We start from the raw sequence: 18987 nt of genomic DNA on the forward strand, positions 1-18987 counted from the left end.
TAATACATAAATCTTTGGTTAAAAACGACATTATGCCGTTATTGTATTAACTATTTTCAGTATTTTATATCTATTATTGCGATATTTTATTTTATCCGCAGATAAAGATAACATTGAAGGGTCAACGTTTTGCGACTATAATGGAAACAAAGGCAAAATTTTTATGTAAACTATAAACTACTTAATAATACACATTTTATAGAAATATAAATATCTGATGACTACTTTAAAAGGGACAATATTAATATTAAAGAATAAATAAATACTTTTTGATCAAACTTTGATAATCCTAACCAGAGTCAGAAATCGATCCAACAACGCATTATGGTCGCTCTACTCTCCATGTATTTTAACATAGGGTGCTTACTAAATCGCCAAAGATACGTTTACAATGAGCTTAGGACTTCTTTATTCAACACAATGGGTCGAAAAGACCTGTTTGCACTAGGGGCCCTGCATATTTTCCGTACTTGCAGGGAGTGATAACAATTTACATTAGGGATCAGATCTGCACCACCCTCGCAATTTATATGTACATAGTTGCATAAATTATTCACAAATGAAGGGGAGGAGTAATTAAAAAATTAAATATTAACGATCGGGCGTAATCTCATAAATTTATGTCGTGAGACTCTAACTGTTTTAGATAAAAATAAATTAAATAATTAGTAACCCACGCATCATGTATATAACTTTAATTAAAATATATATGTCATTACCTGTTTGGTCACGGAGTCGATTAACCTTACGAAGATATCTTGTTCTTGTCTAACACCTGAAACATATAAAAAATATTAATTACAAATTGAAATTTAATGCAAATAAACGTAAATGTATAGAGCGTTTAATTTTGTAATTGGATAGGTCAGATCTTATAAATTATAAATGGGTTAATTTGCACTTGTTGCTTCTTGTTGCTTATAATAAAATTAATAAAGATTTTAATTATCTAATTAATTATGATTATATTATATATAATATAAAACATAAGGAATAATATATTTATTATATAAATTATTTTTTTATAAAAATATTGACCTAATCAAATTAAAAAATTGTAACACTTTAATACATTAATAAATAAAACTTAAATTAATATTACTCTTTTAATCTTTTTATTATGTTTTAAAGTTAAAATTCATATTTTTTCTTTCGATTCGTAAAAATACTAAGAACTTTTATTTTATACCATTGTTACTACTAATTAAAATATATTTTAGTACACAATACAAATTTAATTTATGTACAGCTAAGATTTGCACTCTAGATTATAACTATATATTTTAAGTATAAAAAAATGATAAAAACAGTATTTTTTTATGTATATCAGTCTTCTTAAGTATTATTGTACTTTTTTTGCTAAAAAATTCATAATCAGTATTTTTAGTTCATTATGATTAGACCAGTCTGCATTTTGTTGCCATTAAGATTTAATACCTTGATATGTTTTTTTATCACATGTATTTTTTTGTGAAAGATGAAATCATATATGTCTTTTTATCAGTATTTTTTTAGATAAGTTGAATTGCATTATTATTAAATATAATATATAAATCAGTAAGTTGAGGTTGGACATAAATTTAAAAAAATTATCGTTTTAATTTTTAATAATTTTTATTATCAAACTATTATATTAGGTTATTCTTAAATGAATGCCTTTTTTATGATTTAAGTCTTAGCAGCCAGTATTGCTAGCTGTTGAAATTTAAGCATCGGAAATCTTTTGAATCAAAGCCTGAAATTTTTTTGTTAATATATTTAAAAAAATAACTGAAAGATAGGAGAAGATTTTAGTTACATTAAAAATACGACAATTTTTTCAAGATTACCTTATATAATTTTTTTATAGTCGATTTCATGACTTTGATATGATTAAACCATTTATTATCCTGGTTTTATTCATGTTTTTTAATCACATTTATTTTTTTGTGATGGCCGAAATCATATACAATTTAAAGTTTAATTGCGTTGTAATAAACTATAATTTATAATTTTATACGGTTAGGCTAGATAATAAAATAATATTAATGATTAATAAAATAATATTCATTTACATTTCCAATAATTTTAATTATTTAAATATTATATGATTATAGTATGTTAATGTTGGTGTTTATGACCGTGACAATTTCTCAAAATAACGTCGTCTTTTAAACAGAAATAAGTTTAAACGATCAAGTAACTTTATGAGAATTGTCAATATGAAAAGAATTTAATGCCGTTAGAATTATAAAGTCGTTTTCAAGTTCTTGACAACTATGTTGAAATATAAAAAAGCGATGTTTTGCAATTTATTCAAATATAAAAGTAAAAGAAAGGTGTCATAAATCACTTCAATAAAATAATATTTTTTAGACTTTATTTGACATCTTTAAATGTTGAATATTGCTCGTAGAATAGAGAAACTCGGCAACAGTAGGACTCAATAATATAAGCCTTTCATTTCGTAATTGGATTAAACCGATCTTGTTCGCCGCTTAAACGGTTAGCGTTTACACCGACAATTTCGCTCAATTTATTAACACTCTCTCTCGTTCACACACAGTGAAATTTTAATGTGAAAACAACTAAATCAAAACACACACCCCACAAACGAAATATTTCTAAGCAAAGCTAGGTGGGGTTGGAAAAACCGAGGCGCGAGACACGTACGAAAGACTACGCCATTCGCACCATTTATCTCATTTACCGCAGCGTACAACAGCATCCCTCCGTTTTGTACACGAAATGACTCCGCAATTTGTTAACAGGTTAAAATTACATGACGCGACAATTTATAATCCGAAAGAAGAAAGCGCAAAAAGCAGTAACAAACAGAGCGCCCGGAAAGTTTCCGAGATTGAGATTGAAGTGATTTTTAAATCATTAACTGAAATAATTGTTTTAATTAGTGTAACTATTATATATATAGAACCCGTCTTTAATAAAAGCGACCGCTTTTACCATTTTAGTTATCTGGACAGACAGATGGAGATCTGCCTCGCGGCGCCAGCCTTTCGCTGATTAAGCCGAGTTGTTATCGTTTCACTTGAAAAATTATAAAGGATGATAATAAAAAGCGATCGTTTCGATGCACAAATGGCAAATTTTGTAATAGCGCAAAAGTGTATTTACATAGTCGATAAGAAGAGAGCAAAAAACTCCCAGAGGACTCGTCTCGAGGAATACACGGAGGCGGTACAAGCCTTCGCAGACCTCGCGAGATCAGCGATTTTCAGGTGTGGCACGCGTTACCGTGGGTTATTGCGGAATCACTGCTAAAATTTTATAAACTCATTTGAAAATTATTTGATTCATTACATTTAAATTAATTATTATTCATTACATTATTCAAATTTAAAAAAGATATTTTTGTGTGACTGTGAGATAATGAAAAATACTTAAAAGACTTGGGTTCGAATCCCATTTGAACTCTAGTGTTTTTTAATTTTGATTTTGATTCATTTTGATATGCAAAGTAAAAGGTATGAAACAGACGCTACTGAAAAAACATTTAGTTATATGTTCGACCAAGTAGAAGAGTACTATGTGAAGGCATCGTCACCATGAAAATGAATTATTAAATTAGAGTATATAACTATATGTTGCTAAAACGAGTTTTTCTTCAATTTATATAATTGTGCAAAATATATTAAACTTTTTTTTAAGCACACTTTTTATATCTAGAAGTTTCATTATTATTGTGTTGTGTTTCTCTCCTATATGCTTCATGTTTTATTAAAATTATTTTTAGAAAGTAAAAGGTTGAATATCACTTTCCCAGTCTAACTGCAGCTCGTTTTGTATAATGTAACATTAATGCCAGAAAGCTAACACAGATATTAACAAAACGTGTGCAAGTGATGCAGTTATTTTAAAATATTATTTATTAATTAAATTGAGCAAATATGTTTAATTACTATTTTATACGTTCATTATTAAAACGAAAGTTACAAGAAAATTATCAAACGATTTGAAATTGAAACCGACAGGTTTTACACGGGATGCAATAACATTCGTTTGAATTGTTACATCGGGGTATTTAAGATAAGCTCCGCGCTACACGGCTACGGCACGAATATGGAACACCCACTTAGCGGAAGTCGTAGCACGGCGCTACGGCTCGTAGAGGGGACCATGAATTTTATTTTTATACATCAAATTTAAACGTTATTTCCTTAAAGCGTCGTGTAAAAGTTTGACTCACACGTTTACGGCGCGGAAGTAAAGTGGATAATGCAATTTGACGTGAGTTACGCGGAAACATAGCGTATGTCTTTGATCTTGCCTCGGGCTTCGTTTTCTTATTTATTTTATTTTATATTGCGATTATTCCCTTTACAAAAATCCGATTTGTGTACGTAAATGTTAAAATATGAAGATAAGTAGTATAATATTCTGAATATATGTATGTATTATACATAAACAACAACAAATTTTAAAGGCTCATGTCTCATGATTAAGTAATATTGCATTAAAAAATAAACATTAATATAAAGTTTAATTCAATCCCAATATAATTTAAAGTAAATGTATGATATTCAGATGTGTGCTTAATTTTAATTTATAAAGCAGTAGAGCGACAAAAAATACGGTGTATTTCCCACAATTATTCAAAGAATGATGATTTCCTAATATATTACACAACTGCTTCGTACAATTTTGCTAACTATAGATATGCTATATATTATTTAATAATTAAATACAACAGACGCGAATAACCAACCCAGACTCGCTGAATCTCTAAATAAGTTTCCATTTTGATACGGCGTACTTCACGCTATTAATACCACCCAATGCCCTCATGAATTTTAACGTAAATTTTCCAACAATGCTTATTTAAAATAATAACCAATAGAAACTTACATAATCGCATTATAGTCACAAAACAACGTTATTACACGAAAACAATAATTCGAAGCCAATTCAAAGACGCCGTTAAGTTACCTGTATCGGGCGTGAAATTTTCGTTATCCGGGTACGCAAACGGGTATACGTACCTAGGTACTTGGCCCGTGTCTGAGGTAATCCGCAGCGGTTAGGGCCTTCCATTTACGGTCACATCGGAAGCTCCATATATTTAATTTATTTACAATCATAAGTTTGCCCGAAAGGGCCTAGCAGGGCTTTCGATATGCTGACCCGTCCATATTTATATTATACACATGTATACCTATGTACATTAAATCAATTTAACATTAGCCTCGAATCGTCACTTGCCGCGTATTGCGTACACATTGAATCAATTAGAAGAGGTATTCGCAATTGAGATTACTATCGAAGATCGTGAGTGTATTAAATGAAATCGATCAGTTCGTATAAGTACAATGACCGTATAAGTGTCTCATTAATAACTAGAATTGAATAAAATCACAGCTAACGCGATTTATACGATTTAAAGAAAATATTTAGGATAGCAGCATTAATGATCGGTAAGTGAATATATGCATAAATTAAATTTTAATTAGTATTTTTTTTTATCAATCACTATGATATGTATTAGATTAAAATGCATGTTGATAATGTATTATTTAAAAAAAATCCAAATGCGTCTGCTTATTATTGCTTAAATAGATTATATTTAAGGATAAAAAAAGACAGCGCTACATAAATTGGTCTTGAAATTTTTCTTTAGAAATATTCTAATTATACTACATTTTACTTTATTAATAAAATTAAATATAAATGACACATATAAAAATAAATAGGTATACATAAATTATTAATTTTTATTTAAACAATGCTATTTTAATTTAATAAAATTGACAAAGATCTCTTGTATGTTCATTAAAAACTGTTTAATAAGTTAATTTGTTTACCTATGTCATATATTTCTACCTATAATATATTCTATTTTAGACATTTTTTATATGATTTTTTTATATATTATTACTAAAATTTATTTTATTTAAGCATTTGTATTGAATCGATACACTACTTATATTAAAAAATAAATATTTTGTAACCCTATACTTTGATATAAATATATGTTAAATATATGCCGTAAAATATGATTAAAAAATACACTAAAATTCGTAGATTTATGGTTTCATTAAATCGAATATAACAATATTGGTAATAATTTAAATTACATGTATGTTACCAAACACAGAAAAAAGCTTTATATATACAATATAATAACGTGTAATATTATCAATAATTTACGTAGTGTAGTTTTGTGTAGGTCATGTTAACCTTGCAAGGAAAATACAAATATTTTTGGTGGTGATGTACCTATATTAATTAATGTTTATTTTTCAGTTTATATAATTTTTTTTAAATTTTGCTCATATATCTTGGTTCTTTATTATTTTATTTTTCCTCTTATATAAAATATATATGTTATTTTATTTATTTATTATTTTTTTTATTTAAAAAAATTTTACTTTTATTAATAATTTTATATGCGTAACAAATTACGTGGTCAGTAACTTTAAAATAAAAGTCATAAATATTTTTACCGTACGATCAGTAAATAATTATAAATGGTCAGTTAAAAATTTTAAAAAGACAATTTATTATAAAATATTTCATTAATTATAAAATATGTTTATCAAAAAAAAAACAATATTCTAAAATTATATTAATTCACTATATACAAGTTGTAGGGCTTCAACGTCATATATGATTATCTCAATTTCTTGATTTGCGAAAAATTGTATTGAAAATATTTCATTCCGTTTGTATTACATAAGTATTATTTTTATCATATTCAAAAACTACAGTGAATCCTTTACGTTTTGCATTTAATGTATCAGATATTAAATAGTTTCATTCAATTAACTGACCATTTAACCCTTTAAACGCCAGCGACTTTTTAGTGAGTCACCTGTTATTTCTCTTCACGGGTTTGTATCTCTTAAATTAAATAAATTTAAACTCTTGGTGTATTAAATAAAGAAGCTAGTACAATAATCATTAATAATTAATATAAAATATTTTCTTAATAATTCGTAAAAACTTTATTAAAAAAAATTAATTTGTTTAAAAAAACAATCATCAAATGATGCACCGGTGAGTTTAAGGGCATTTAAGTACTTAATATAAGAACTAATTTTTATTAAAATTACCACTAGTGTACTAACCTTGCAATAAATTTTCTAAATAAATACAACTATTTACGTTTTATTTTTAAAGTTCAGTATTTCTATTAAAACATCTCTTAATTATAGTTTAAACTGAAAAGTTAGCTCTAAAATATATATATACAACGTATCTGCTTGTAGTTAATCTAATAATAACAATCTAATTAAAATTATTTTTGTTTTTTTGGTATAAACAAGAATACTTTTATTTTATCTACATTAAAAAATAATATAAATCATAAACCCTAACTAAACTTGAAATAAATATATTACGTACGAATAAAAGTTTTCAAATATATGTACATTATTTTTAACTTTTTGAATATCAAATAGTAAACGATAAAATATTTAAATATTCGAATATATTTGTGAAGTAATGAATAATCGAAAAATAAAGGTTCATACATACAAAATGTTAAAAAAAAAAAAACAATAAAAAGTAGCACGACTATTCATTTATATTTTATACATAGTTGAGTTTGTATGTTTTAAACTTTAAATTAGTACGAAGTTTCATTTTAATTATTTTTGCGGTCAAAAAAACTCGATTTGCTCCAAAAATATTATTTATTATTCATAACATTATTTGTATTGACTTAAAATATAATAAATAAATTTAATACCAGTTGCTGAGAACGTCCAAAGCTGCACAACATTAACTCGAAAATATGAGTAACTTATAGAATTTCAGCCATTATAAAAAAGTTTTGTTTTACTCATTATTTGTTTGTTGGCCAATATTTGTAATAACCATGGCTCTTATAAGTGATATAAGAAAAAAATGATAAATTTCGCAAAAGTGGTATATCAGAGAAAACAATTACTACTTATGTTATTGTAATACATAGACAGAAAATAATACACAACTGTGCGTAAATATAAACGAATAGTTGGATAAATATATATATAAAGAGTAGTTAAAAAAACGAATATTCGGATCAGAGTTTTTAATATTAATTTATTTTAATATAATATAACTTAAAAATATTTTAAAGCATTTTAAATATGGAATAATATTAGAATAATAATTTCATTAATAAAATTTAAAAGCTCAATCGAAGATAAATAAAAAAATATGTTATAACATGAATGGATTGCTGTCATTAAACCTTAAAATTTATTAAATCTATTTTTGTGTCAAAATAATTACAATATAATATTTTTAATGTGGGTAACGATATTGTAGGTTTGAAATAATATTACAAAATAAACGATTTCAAACGCACTAGCCAATATAAGGTCTTGAATTAATAACAAAGTGTTATCAAACGATCTCCGCCTTTGCAAATCTGGCATTTCACGTATTCATTTGCTCGAGATTCGCATTGTGAAAACTAAATTGCTCACAAGTAATGCCTGATGATGCGGTTACACACGGTTCAGTCCCCGCGGGACCCCAACCAAAGCTACGGACCTTAAACGTTGACCGCACATTTAATGTTGGCGGAGAAAGCTACAAACTTCAACTACAAACAATACCGCGGAAATATGCCGTACAGCAACGCATGCAAACTTTATCCATGCCTTCTCGTTACGCAGAAATCCGACGAAACGTAAAAATGCGAAACTTTTTCTACCAAAAGCCGAAGGCACCGAACGATTGTGATTAGTCGCTGATCGGCATGTCTGAGATGTTCGTATTCAGGTATTGCAGGTGTTCGCCATATTTGAAACTTGTAAAAAGTTGTCCACAAATACGACTTTAATTGTTTCCTTAAGCATTGTGCCTTTCGGCACTTATATGGTCGCGTGCTTTATCCCTTGAATTCGAATCGATATATGTATTAAAAAATAGGTTTTTGCATCAGTAAAATATGTACAATAATTTGTCGTTTAATGAATAACAATTTCAATTTAATACAATATGTTTTAAGCGGTCCTTATATTGCTTTATTGTCCAAAAAGTTAAATGAAAAAATTATGACTTTAAATGGGCAATTAATAAAAATTAAATGTTATATTATAGTTATAAATTTGTATGTATAAACGAAGGTATTTAAAAAGTAAAGTTGCAGTACATATATTTTTTTTAGGATTACTATTAAATTAATTTTGAACAGAGTCTAAAAACAAGTTTTTAATTTCAACGTCAAATAAATTACTATATAAGTCATATAAGTCACTTTTTTAGTTATGGTTTTATTTATCGGTACAGAAGGTTAGCTTCTTTAAAAAACATTTATTTCGATAATAATTTGTTAAGTAGTTTTAGTAGTTTTATTAAATGGCGAGCCACTTTCATCAGTGGTCAGTTCTTAACCGGCCAGTGAGTATAATAATGATCAGAAATACGGTCAGTATTTTTTATTTTTATGGTTGCTTAAATTTATAAGGTTGGTTGAATTAAACTATTGAGCCTGTTAGTTATTATGTATCGTATTTGATTCATCACATACATTACTTTTTTTTTGCTACAAAAATTTAAAGTTATACGAATTATCTGATATTATGAATGTAAGAAATACATGTAATTTTTTAAAGATTTTTGTAGAGGTTAAAAACGTAATATTTTATTAAAATTATTAAAGTTTAATATAGTATCAAAATTCAATAATAAATCAATAATTTAGATACTATTTTTTGCAGCAAATAAGTGAACAATTATAATTAGATACAATTTAACCATCTAATCAATTTTTTATATAACTTTTTACTTATTATTTTTATAGTTTAATTAACTACATATATTGTCATGTGTTGGCAATTTATTTTTCTCCTGAGACTATCTGTATTCAATCAATACGGCTAATAGCATAAAAACAACCATACCGACAACCCAACAGGTGTTTCCGCGATGAGTAGATCATGGGATTTATCCACCTGTGCAGCATTCAGTTATGCTCCAGATGTCATCTGCAGATATTTTTTCTACTTAATTAGATCTAAATAGGAATAGTTGACTTACCGTTCGCGTAAAGGAGCTGCAGTCTATACTGGATTCCGTTATTCGTTTTTTGCCCTTCGGTTTCCTAAACGTAAAAAATATATAGATTAAAATTCAGAATTTAATAAATTATTTGCCGTAATGTATAATGTGAAACACGCCATGCCCTAGAGACGTTTCGTGATGTTATAATTAATAACGTTAAAGTGGACTTTGAAATTATTACCTGGTCTTTTTCGATGAATCCTATGAAAGCTGTTCTTTCAATCTCGATGGGTTGTCCGGCTCTGTCGTACAACGCAACCACGAAATGAAAGAAGTTGCTTTTTCTCAGATTGCTAGGTGGCTGCTTCTCGAAATGTGCTCGACCGACACCGATACTAAAAAAAAAGTGGTAAAGATGTTAATATATTCACACGCTCAATGTCTTTATTTGTGGTTGACGTGTCGATGGAGGGACAGAGATGAGTAATGATCGACGTCCGACAGTCTATTGTCTTGTGCATGAGAATCTTTTCTAGAGAAATTATCTTTAGCGACAAATCTGCAAACCCTTTGAAGGATGACAAAACGGTACATTGCACATTCTATTGTGTTTGCTCTACAGTGATTTATTATCGATTATGACGCGTCTGCATTCCAGAACCGGGAAAGAATTCGTAAACAGATGCGATCCGCGCTAAATGCACAGAGGCGAATTCGACGCATAAATTATGCAACAACGATATTATTGTCGGTACAATGAGGGTGGCTAATTCCGAGCCCCGGCTTTTGGGGTCCGTTCGCCGCGGGCCAAATTACAAATGGGGGGGTCAACTGCCGACAAAACTTTATCGAATTATTTAAATTATATTCGCGATAGTGATCGTTATTATCGTAAAAATATGTACCTATCATTCACAAGTTGTTTAATATGATTTTGAAATAGTCAGACGCTGTTAACATTTGGGTTGACTGTACTGTGTTGCAGGGCAATAGCGAAATGATTGTCGAAGTGAATTTATTAGCCCCGCTTCCTGATTATTCCGCGTTATTTCGATTTCGATTATTACGCGGCAATTCGAGCACGTACTCGCGCTCGCCAGCACGTTGTGTACCACCCCTGACCATGTCAATTACTCTCCAAATCAGGGGTGGTAAAATATTTATATATAATATTTTTTAGCAAATAAAAAACATTTTGCTTTCAGTTGATTTTGATAAACATATTGTCACACTAAAAATATTGTATCCTTCGATTATGTATTTTATTAAAAATGTAATTAAGGACATAGTCAAGTTAAATTCTATAATAATAGCATCTATCAATAATAATATGTTTCTATTACTATATAAGAAAACTAGTTTGTAACATTACGTTAATATTTATATATATTAATTCAATAAAAAAACAGTACAACAAATTTATTTTGATTGAAAATTTAGACACTGATTATTGATTTAATATATTTGCCATTGCTAACGAAATATTTACCACTTATATGTAAAGGTATTGGTTAAAATAATTATAAATATTTTTTTTATTAAAATACATGTTTATGTATCTCTATATTATATCATAAAAGATTTTATCCTTATGAAACTTTACTTTCCAAATATTTTTATAAAGCTTAAATAAATTTGTTTATATTTATTTGTATTTGTTCAGTTTATAAGATATACATTTGTATGATGTGAAAAAAATATAAAAGGTGGTATCGTTGTATAAATAAATTTTAATTATAATACATATATATTACTTAAAACGAGCAAATATTATTTTTTAGCAAATATGTCTTTAGTTAAATCATAGCTTAATACAATTATATTTTATGTGTGTGTTATTTTTCTTGTACTCAAATTTTAATCTGTGTATTTTAAAAAACTTTTTCTTATGTTATAACAAAAAAATATTACAGAAAAATTTATAAAAAAATCCAGAAACCAAAGCTTAGTTATTATTAAATTTAATATGTAATATTAAAATATAATTAGTCATAAAAATACAACCAAGAAATATTTTTTTGTTGTATTATATTTGTCAAAGCAAAACTTTAATTTTAATAAAAAAAAATTATGATGTAAAAGACAGTATGTCTATTTTTTTTATTAAGTAACGAATAACTAAAAATGTTTAGCATCCCTGGCGCGTTCTCTCGCGCGAATAAAACGTGCGATATCGATAATGACAACGTTGCTTTTGTCACTGTATCGCACACTTTTGATTGCCATAAAGCGTACACATATCGCTGGCGAACTCGGTACGCATGATTTATTCCATTTTTGGGACGGCTTTTATTTTGCGGCCGAAAAACCCCTCACACCCGAAAAAATCTTAACGTTATTACACTCGCCCAATGGGGCGTGAAATAGTGTAAACAATATTAATTAACCACGAGCCACGTAGTTTGCTAAATGGATCCTGTCCACAGGTCATCATTGTAGTGACATTGACGAAGTGTCCTGTGCTTCAAATCGTGCGTTTGATTTCGTGACGGTCCACGCCCCCTGTACGTCGCTGTCATAAATAATGCGGTAATAATCATAATTATATTATTAACTAGGTTTTGAAGAACGAATTTGTCACCGTTATTTGTGACCTTCCTGTCGGCGCTGGCTTTTAATGGGCGGTTTTCGTTGATATGCCGCTAATGAACATATCATACCCGTGATGTACGCATTAGGAGCTGATGAAAATGAAACCGTTGTTTATGATAAACGATGTTGAAAATAGTGTACTAACTTTATAAAACACATTGTTTTACGTAATTATGTTTTAGTTTTATTATTAAGTGATTGATATATTAAGATATGTTTTAATACTATGAGCTAAGGAAACTCATAATTAAAAAATTATTACCTGTTATGTACGATTTATCTTGATTTTAATTAATCATCACGATATTCATCCGTGAGATTAAGAACATTTAGGTAAGCTTAACCTGTGATGATTAATCGGAATTGTATATTAACTAATTTTGATCTCTCAGACGCGATAGAAATTTAAATAAAAAACACTGAGATCCATATGGAATTTGAACCCGGTTCTTTTTAATCAATAAACAGTGACATATACAACTCGTTTATCGTGCTAATAAATAATCAATTGTAACAATATACTGTGAATATAATAGTTATATACTCTATTAGTAATGTAAGAATATGATTAAAAGTTTTGAGATATCACTATAAGTATATAGTTTTAAAAAATAGGTAAAACAATAATAAATATATTAAGTAGGATAATTACTGCTTACTTTATTTTTAGCAAAAACATTTTTGGAGTTGACGATGAGTGAAGTGAAAGCAATTTTCATTGAAAATATGTATTCAGGCTTAATTATAGGAAAGATATGTTTGACTATGAAAAGATAAGTTTTATGAAAAACCTGTATCATTATTTACTAATAAATACTGAAAAAAATTCTTACATGCATTCGTAAAATTTTCGAACCAGAATCATGCATTTTTTTCTAATTTATCAAAATTTTAGAAAGTTATTAATATTTAAATATATATTAAATTAATTTATGGTGAATTAACGTTATTTTTAATTAATATCCTCTATATTAATAAATCACATTAAGATAAAGTTTAATAATCGATTATAATTAAAAAACTCTACGTATATCATATGGTATTTATTTCATGCAAATAATATATATGAGATTTCAAGATTTGTAAAAAAATCAATACCCATTATTTAATGTAAAAATATATATATTGATTTAGTGTTTTAATTTGCTCATCAATAGTTATAAATATACAAAATTGATTCTAAAACGAGTAAACTGTAAAAACTTTAATTAATACATAGTTATATTTGCTTTCAATTAAAATTATAGATTTACTGTTCTTAAAAGCAATTTTATTATAATTGTTTTTATATGCATTTATAAATAAATAATTGTATCTAATAATTAAACATTAAATTGAAAGCATTAACCCAAATCGAATAGAAGATAGTTTAAATGGTGCAGCTACAACATACAAATTTAGCAGAAATATTTTTAAAGGAATTATACATAAATATAGCTAAGTTATTCTTATTAAAAATATTATTTATTGTTAAGATTATTATTGTATAATTTATAACTTGTAGTGCGTTGCAATAATATAAAAAAACATATTTTATTTTTTATATATTAAAAAAACGTCATATACAATCATACAAATAAATTATTTTGAGCGTAAGACTCAAGACAGATTCTTTGTAAATGGAAAATATGTATTTTTATAGATTTAAACTATTATGCAGCTTTTACCAATTTCAAATCTGCTACGACTATCAACGTTTTCCTTAGAGTTATAGGTCGCTATTGCGACTAATGATAGATACATAGGTTTATAAAAATATAAATAGCTCTTTAACATATTTTTGTTATATTTAAGCTCAATTAACTAATAAGCAAGAGATGTAAAATATTAAATTAAATATTGTATTTCAAGGCTCTACTAAAAAATGGCAAATAATAATCTATAATATATAGCTACAATAAAATAAACAGTTTTAAAAATATCACAGATAAGCTATAAAAAAACTTTTAGTTTTTGGAGACTGATCATAAAGTTTTCTTTAAGACTTTCACTGTAAATAACACGAATAAATGGTTTGCTTATTGTATCCAAATAAAATTAGTATTTCATTTCTAAAAAAAATAATCATATCATTTTTTATTAAAGATAGTTGATGTTCTAAGTTTACTATTAAACTTTTATCAATATAATAGTATCACCTATGTAAGGATCAAACTATAAATAACTCAACAAAATAATAATTTATCTGACAAACGGGTTGAAGATATCACAGGGATACAATAAAAAAATCTTATTTAATAAAAAAGTGAACTTATTTTTTGGGTATCAATTTTAAAAGGTTATTATAAATTTTATGGTTTAAAAGAGCTTTTACATACTATTAGGAATAAAATGACAAAACTACTAAAAAATAATAAAAACATGATCATCTGAAATTGCTTACAATATGTTTTATATTTTAAAATTGTTAAACATATTCTTAAACCTAACAATTCACGTAATAATTTTTAATTGCGATATCCGATGTTTTAAGTTGACTATTAAACTTTTAATAATGTAATAGTAACACCTAAATGAGGATGAAAACATTTATTTTTTTATTATTTATTCGACAAACAGGCCCGCAAATTTGATTAGCATTAAGAAAATTTGCCGCGCTACCACCCGTCCGGAATCGGTGAAGGATTGCCGGGTCTTTAGAAGTGACGTGCCGACGACAGACGCCAATTAATAACGACGCTAAAGGTCGTCTCATAGTTTCCCAAATATTTAAGAAACTTTTTATTTTTTTTAAATAACTGCATTTAAATTGGCTTAATTAACCCGGTTCCGCGTCGCTAAACTGCGGCTGGCCGCGGAGCAAATTAAATTCGGCGCTGAAAATTTTTGAAGACATGACAAGCCATTTTCGCATAGCTCATTTAATTAAAAACAATATCGTATTACAGTAACGCAATTAGTTCGCTTTAGCGCCGCCAAAGGTAATGAGGTTAATTGTGACGCCGTCTTCGGGACGAGCGCTCTGCTCATTTTTCCTTCGGACAGGAACAGGGGTGGCCAACCGGGCGGAGTTTGAGCCCCCGGCGCCCGCGAGAAGGCGCCCCTGCCAAGAACGAGATTAATTAACGAGGTGGTGGGACGCTTAAGTAGCTTACCGAAATTCGTGGAGGTTTAGTGGCGAAAAAGTGGATAATTCAATCAGTCGCCTCTGTGTTAATAAGTCCAATTTTTACCTTAGACAAGTAAATTTTAGCGAAATATTCATAAGCCATAATTGTTTTTTTTTATATTTTTAATATAAAATGTAGATGAATAAGTTATGGAATAAATTGACAACTTTAGAAGCGCTTTACGAGTACAATAAATAAGTTGGCAGATGCCAGAGAGAGCTTTTACTAGAGCAAATTTAATTAATGATAGAAGAAAAATAAATAGGGAATCACTAATGCTTTCAGCAACTATTTTTGTATTCTATTAAATTTATGCTATAAAAATAAGTTTAGAATAATATTTCTACTTAATATATAAAATCAAATAACTTAAAGTGAACCTCAAATAATAATTACTCGCAGCAGCAATATTAAATATGATAAATTAGATTAAATTATATTACAAGAATTACAAAATAGGGCATTGAGCGTAGTTTTAAATAAAAATATTTTTTTAATTGTAGAACTATTATAATATTAGAATGGCTAGGTGTTCTAGAAATATTGATTAAGTGTTTTAGTATTTATATATACATTAGAGTGTTTTAATAAATATTTAATCATAAATAAAGATTTACATAACGGTAAATCAATGTAATGAAACAATTACGACTAAGAGAAACTAGTATGGAAGTGCTAATTAATATAATAATATTCATCGGACAATCTGCAAATATAAATATATAGTATATAGCAAGTTTAATTAATGAAATAAAGAAGCACCTTCGTATATTTAGACCTAAAGTATTATATATGTTCTTGTTTTAATAAACAATTGGCTATTAGCAAAATTAATTTAGTTGGTAAGTTTAATACAATATTTTAAAGACAGGAGTTAGAAAATAATTTAATTTCAGTAAAAATAAGTTTTATTTTTAGACATTTCGCGGTATTTATTGCTTTTAGTGATAGTGAAGTTTGAAATTGACTTTACAGGTTTTCTACGCTTATTTATTATTCAGGAGATATAAAATTGTCATAGAATATGTTTTCGATTAATGAGAGAAAAGTGGCACAATTAATATTTATTAATACATGTGTGTAAATATATCTCTTGCAATATTTGTAAACAGTTAAAGTTAGGATAATTTGTATATTCAAATATTTTCTTTAAACAGAATATATCTGTATAATAACGTATTTTATATCTTATAATATATAATATTATAGTCTTACAAAAACAGCATATACAGTATCTTTATAATTCTTTATAAATCTTGTATATTTTATATATTTTGTATTCCCTTATACAAATACAAATTTGGTTCATAAAAATATATTTTTTAATACTAAATACTATTATTTTAGTAAAAACACTTAAAATAATAAAGTCTGATTATTTATATTACTTTGTTGATCCAAATATTTGTCTACAATTTAATAAGATAAATATATATATATATATATATATATATATATATATATATATATATATATATATATATATATATATATATATATATATATATATATATTTTATAAGAGTATTTTTCATCATACTTAAATCTCATTATTTTATCGAATTTTATCAATGAAAATATGGGTCAACAGCGCATGTTTACGACACTCCCCGAGGGCGAATAATTGAGCGCCCCTGACATAACACTATCCAATTATGTTCCGCATCAATAATATTGGTTAGCTAACAGGCTTTGGTTGTCGGCTAAAAGCACTTTGCCATCGACTAAATTTGCTCCCATTGGTATATTAAATTGTTTATCTATTTATTAACCAAAACAATTTATATAATACACTTACTTTGAATTGTCTACCAGGGCAGCCGGTTGCATCCACGCTCTCGTCAAGGGTTCTTCTTTGAGAGACGTTACAGGACCTCTGGGTTGAGTGTGTAAACCGCCACTTGCATCTCCGTGATGCAAACCGAACATCAGACCCCCTTAGGATTATTAAATATATATTTTATAATTAAGCTCAGGGGGTCATTAAAAGTTAAAAAAAAAATACTTACCAGCAGTTCTTGGCCCTGTCGGTGGGTACAGCTTCCGGCCCCATGCCCCCACTGGGTCCAATTCCAGGGGTGGCCATGGCGAACCTGTGTACCCGGCCGTAGCCGCGTTCAACTCGTCCGACCGAATTGTGGCGAAATTTGAACACCCCTGATATATTATACAAATGCCTTTACGGGCACTTTAATTATGAATTTAAAAAGATTGAGTCGATACAATATTATAAATCTAACTTCAGACTCATAATGACACGTGAGTTGAATTTTGACAGTACGATTGCGCAATATACACAATATTTGGACAATAACAACAACACTGCACTGAAATTTATTTTTTGGGTATGTTTATAACCGATTTTAGCACTTTTATTATTATGTGTGTTTTATTTAAAAAATCTATTCTGCACTTTTTTGATATGTTAGATTGTTTTTCACTTTTGTGTGTTTTTAAGTTTTTTGATATTTTAAATTGTGTTTTATATTGATTTATCGTGATTATATATTGGAGTTGTTAGAATCGCGTTTTTGAGTCACCGAGTGTGTAGAGTACGGACGAATCGCGGGCATCTCGAGAGGGAACCGAGCGTCGTCCCTCTGAGGACGTCGGTGACGGAATGCCTTTGAGTATTGGAGAGGCGTCAGTGGCGTCCGGGGAGGGGTGCGGGACGGCCCCGGGGCGTGGCTCCCCCGGGAAGAGAGGGACAAACGAACGACTGAGCTCCCCGGGAATTGGAACTATCAAGGGGTAGCCTTAAAAATAATTATAACTTAAATTCCTTAATTCAAAAAAAATATTAGCCACTACCAAAAAAATATTTAAAAATTCCCAAAAATAAAATTTAACAAACCACGCAAAAAAGGCCCTAATTCTGAATAATATAGCAATATTTGATTTATCCTATACTCAAACCTTTACGTAAAAATCAATCATTTATCATCACAAAAATATGAAAAAATCCTCATATTTGTTTGTTTATTTTTTATGTATTTTTAAATGATTTTTTGTATGGATTTGAGGTCAAAATATAGTAGGATCTCTTGGGTAAGCGTTTTGGGGCCCCAAGCGGGGCGGTCCCAGCGCCGTCCAATTAGACAGGCCCCGGTGGCGCGCCGGACCAATAAGAGAGGTCGCTCGGGAGGCCCCGCCCGCAGAGAACGCCTCACGGGGATGAAGGTCGCGGCGCCCGGCGACGCCGTTTTGCGATTTAAGCGGCCCATATACTTTGCAATTATTCAATAAATTTAGGAATGATGTTATATCACACTTATTATATATCGATTATCTTCTAAACTATTGCTAAGTTATTACCAGTAAAAGGCGTGAAATTCATTACATTCATATTTAAT

At 28.3% G+C, this 18987-nt stretch overlaps 1 protein-coding gene across 10 annotated transcripts in view; it reads right to left on the bottom strand.

Annotated features, from left to right (window-relative positions):
• Positions 1 to 18256, bottom strand: part of kn (EBF transcription factor knot) — a 105846-nt gene extending 87590 nt beyond the window's left edge. For 6 of the 10 annotated variants that reach the window (XR_015811571.1, XR_015811569.1, XR_015811570.1 and 3 more), the window contains exons 1-5: positions 17644 to 18256; positions 17433 to 17571; positions 10175 to 10328; positions 9970 to 10033; positions 720 to 775 (exon numbers count right to left, since the gene is read on the bottom strand). Coding sequence is in view for 5 of the 10 variants with exons in the window: in XM_088199241.1 (XP_088055367.1) it covers positions 720 to 775; positions 9970 to 10033; positions 10175 to 10328; positions 17433 to 17563 (405 nt within the window). In the remaining 5 variants the exon portion in view is untranslated. The remainder of the gene's footprint in view (positions 1 to 719; positions 776 to 9969; positions 10034 to 10174; positions 10329 to 17432; positions 17572 to 17643) is intronic. The other 4 variants (XR_015811568.1, XM_088199242.1, XM_088199238.1 and 1 more) reach the window with 2 other exon arrangements.
• Positions 18257 to 18987: the final 731 nt, after the last annotated feature.

Source organism: Plectrocnemia conspersa, unplaced genomic scaffold (assembly GCF_051122295.1).
Source record: "Plectrocnemia conspersa isolate PC_06_02 unplaced genomic scaffold, ASM5112229v1 ptg000012l, whole genome shotgun sequence".
NCBI lineage: Eukaryota > Metazoa > Arthropoda > Insecta > Trichoptera > Polycentropodidae > Plectrocnemia > Plectrocnemia conspersa.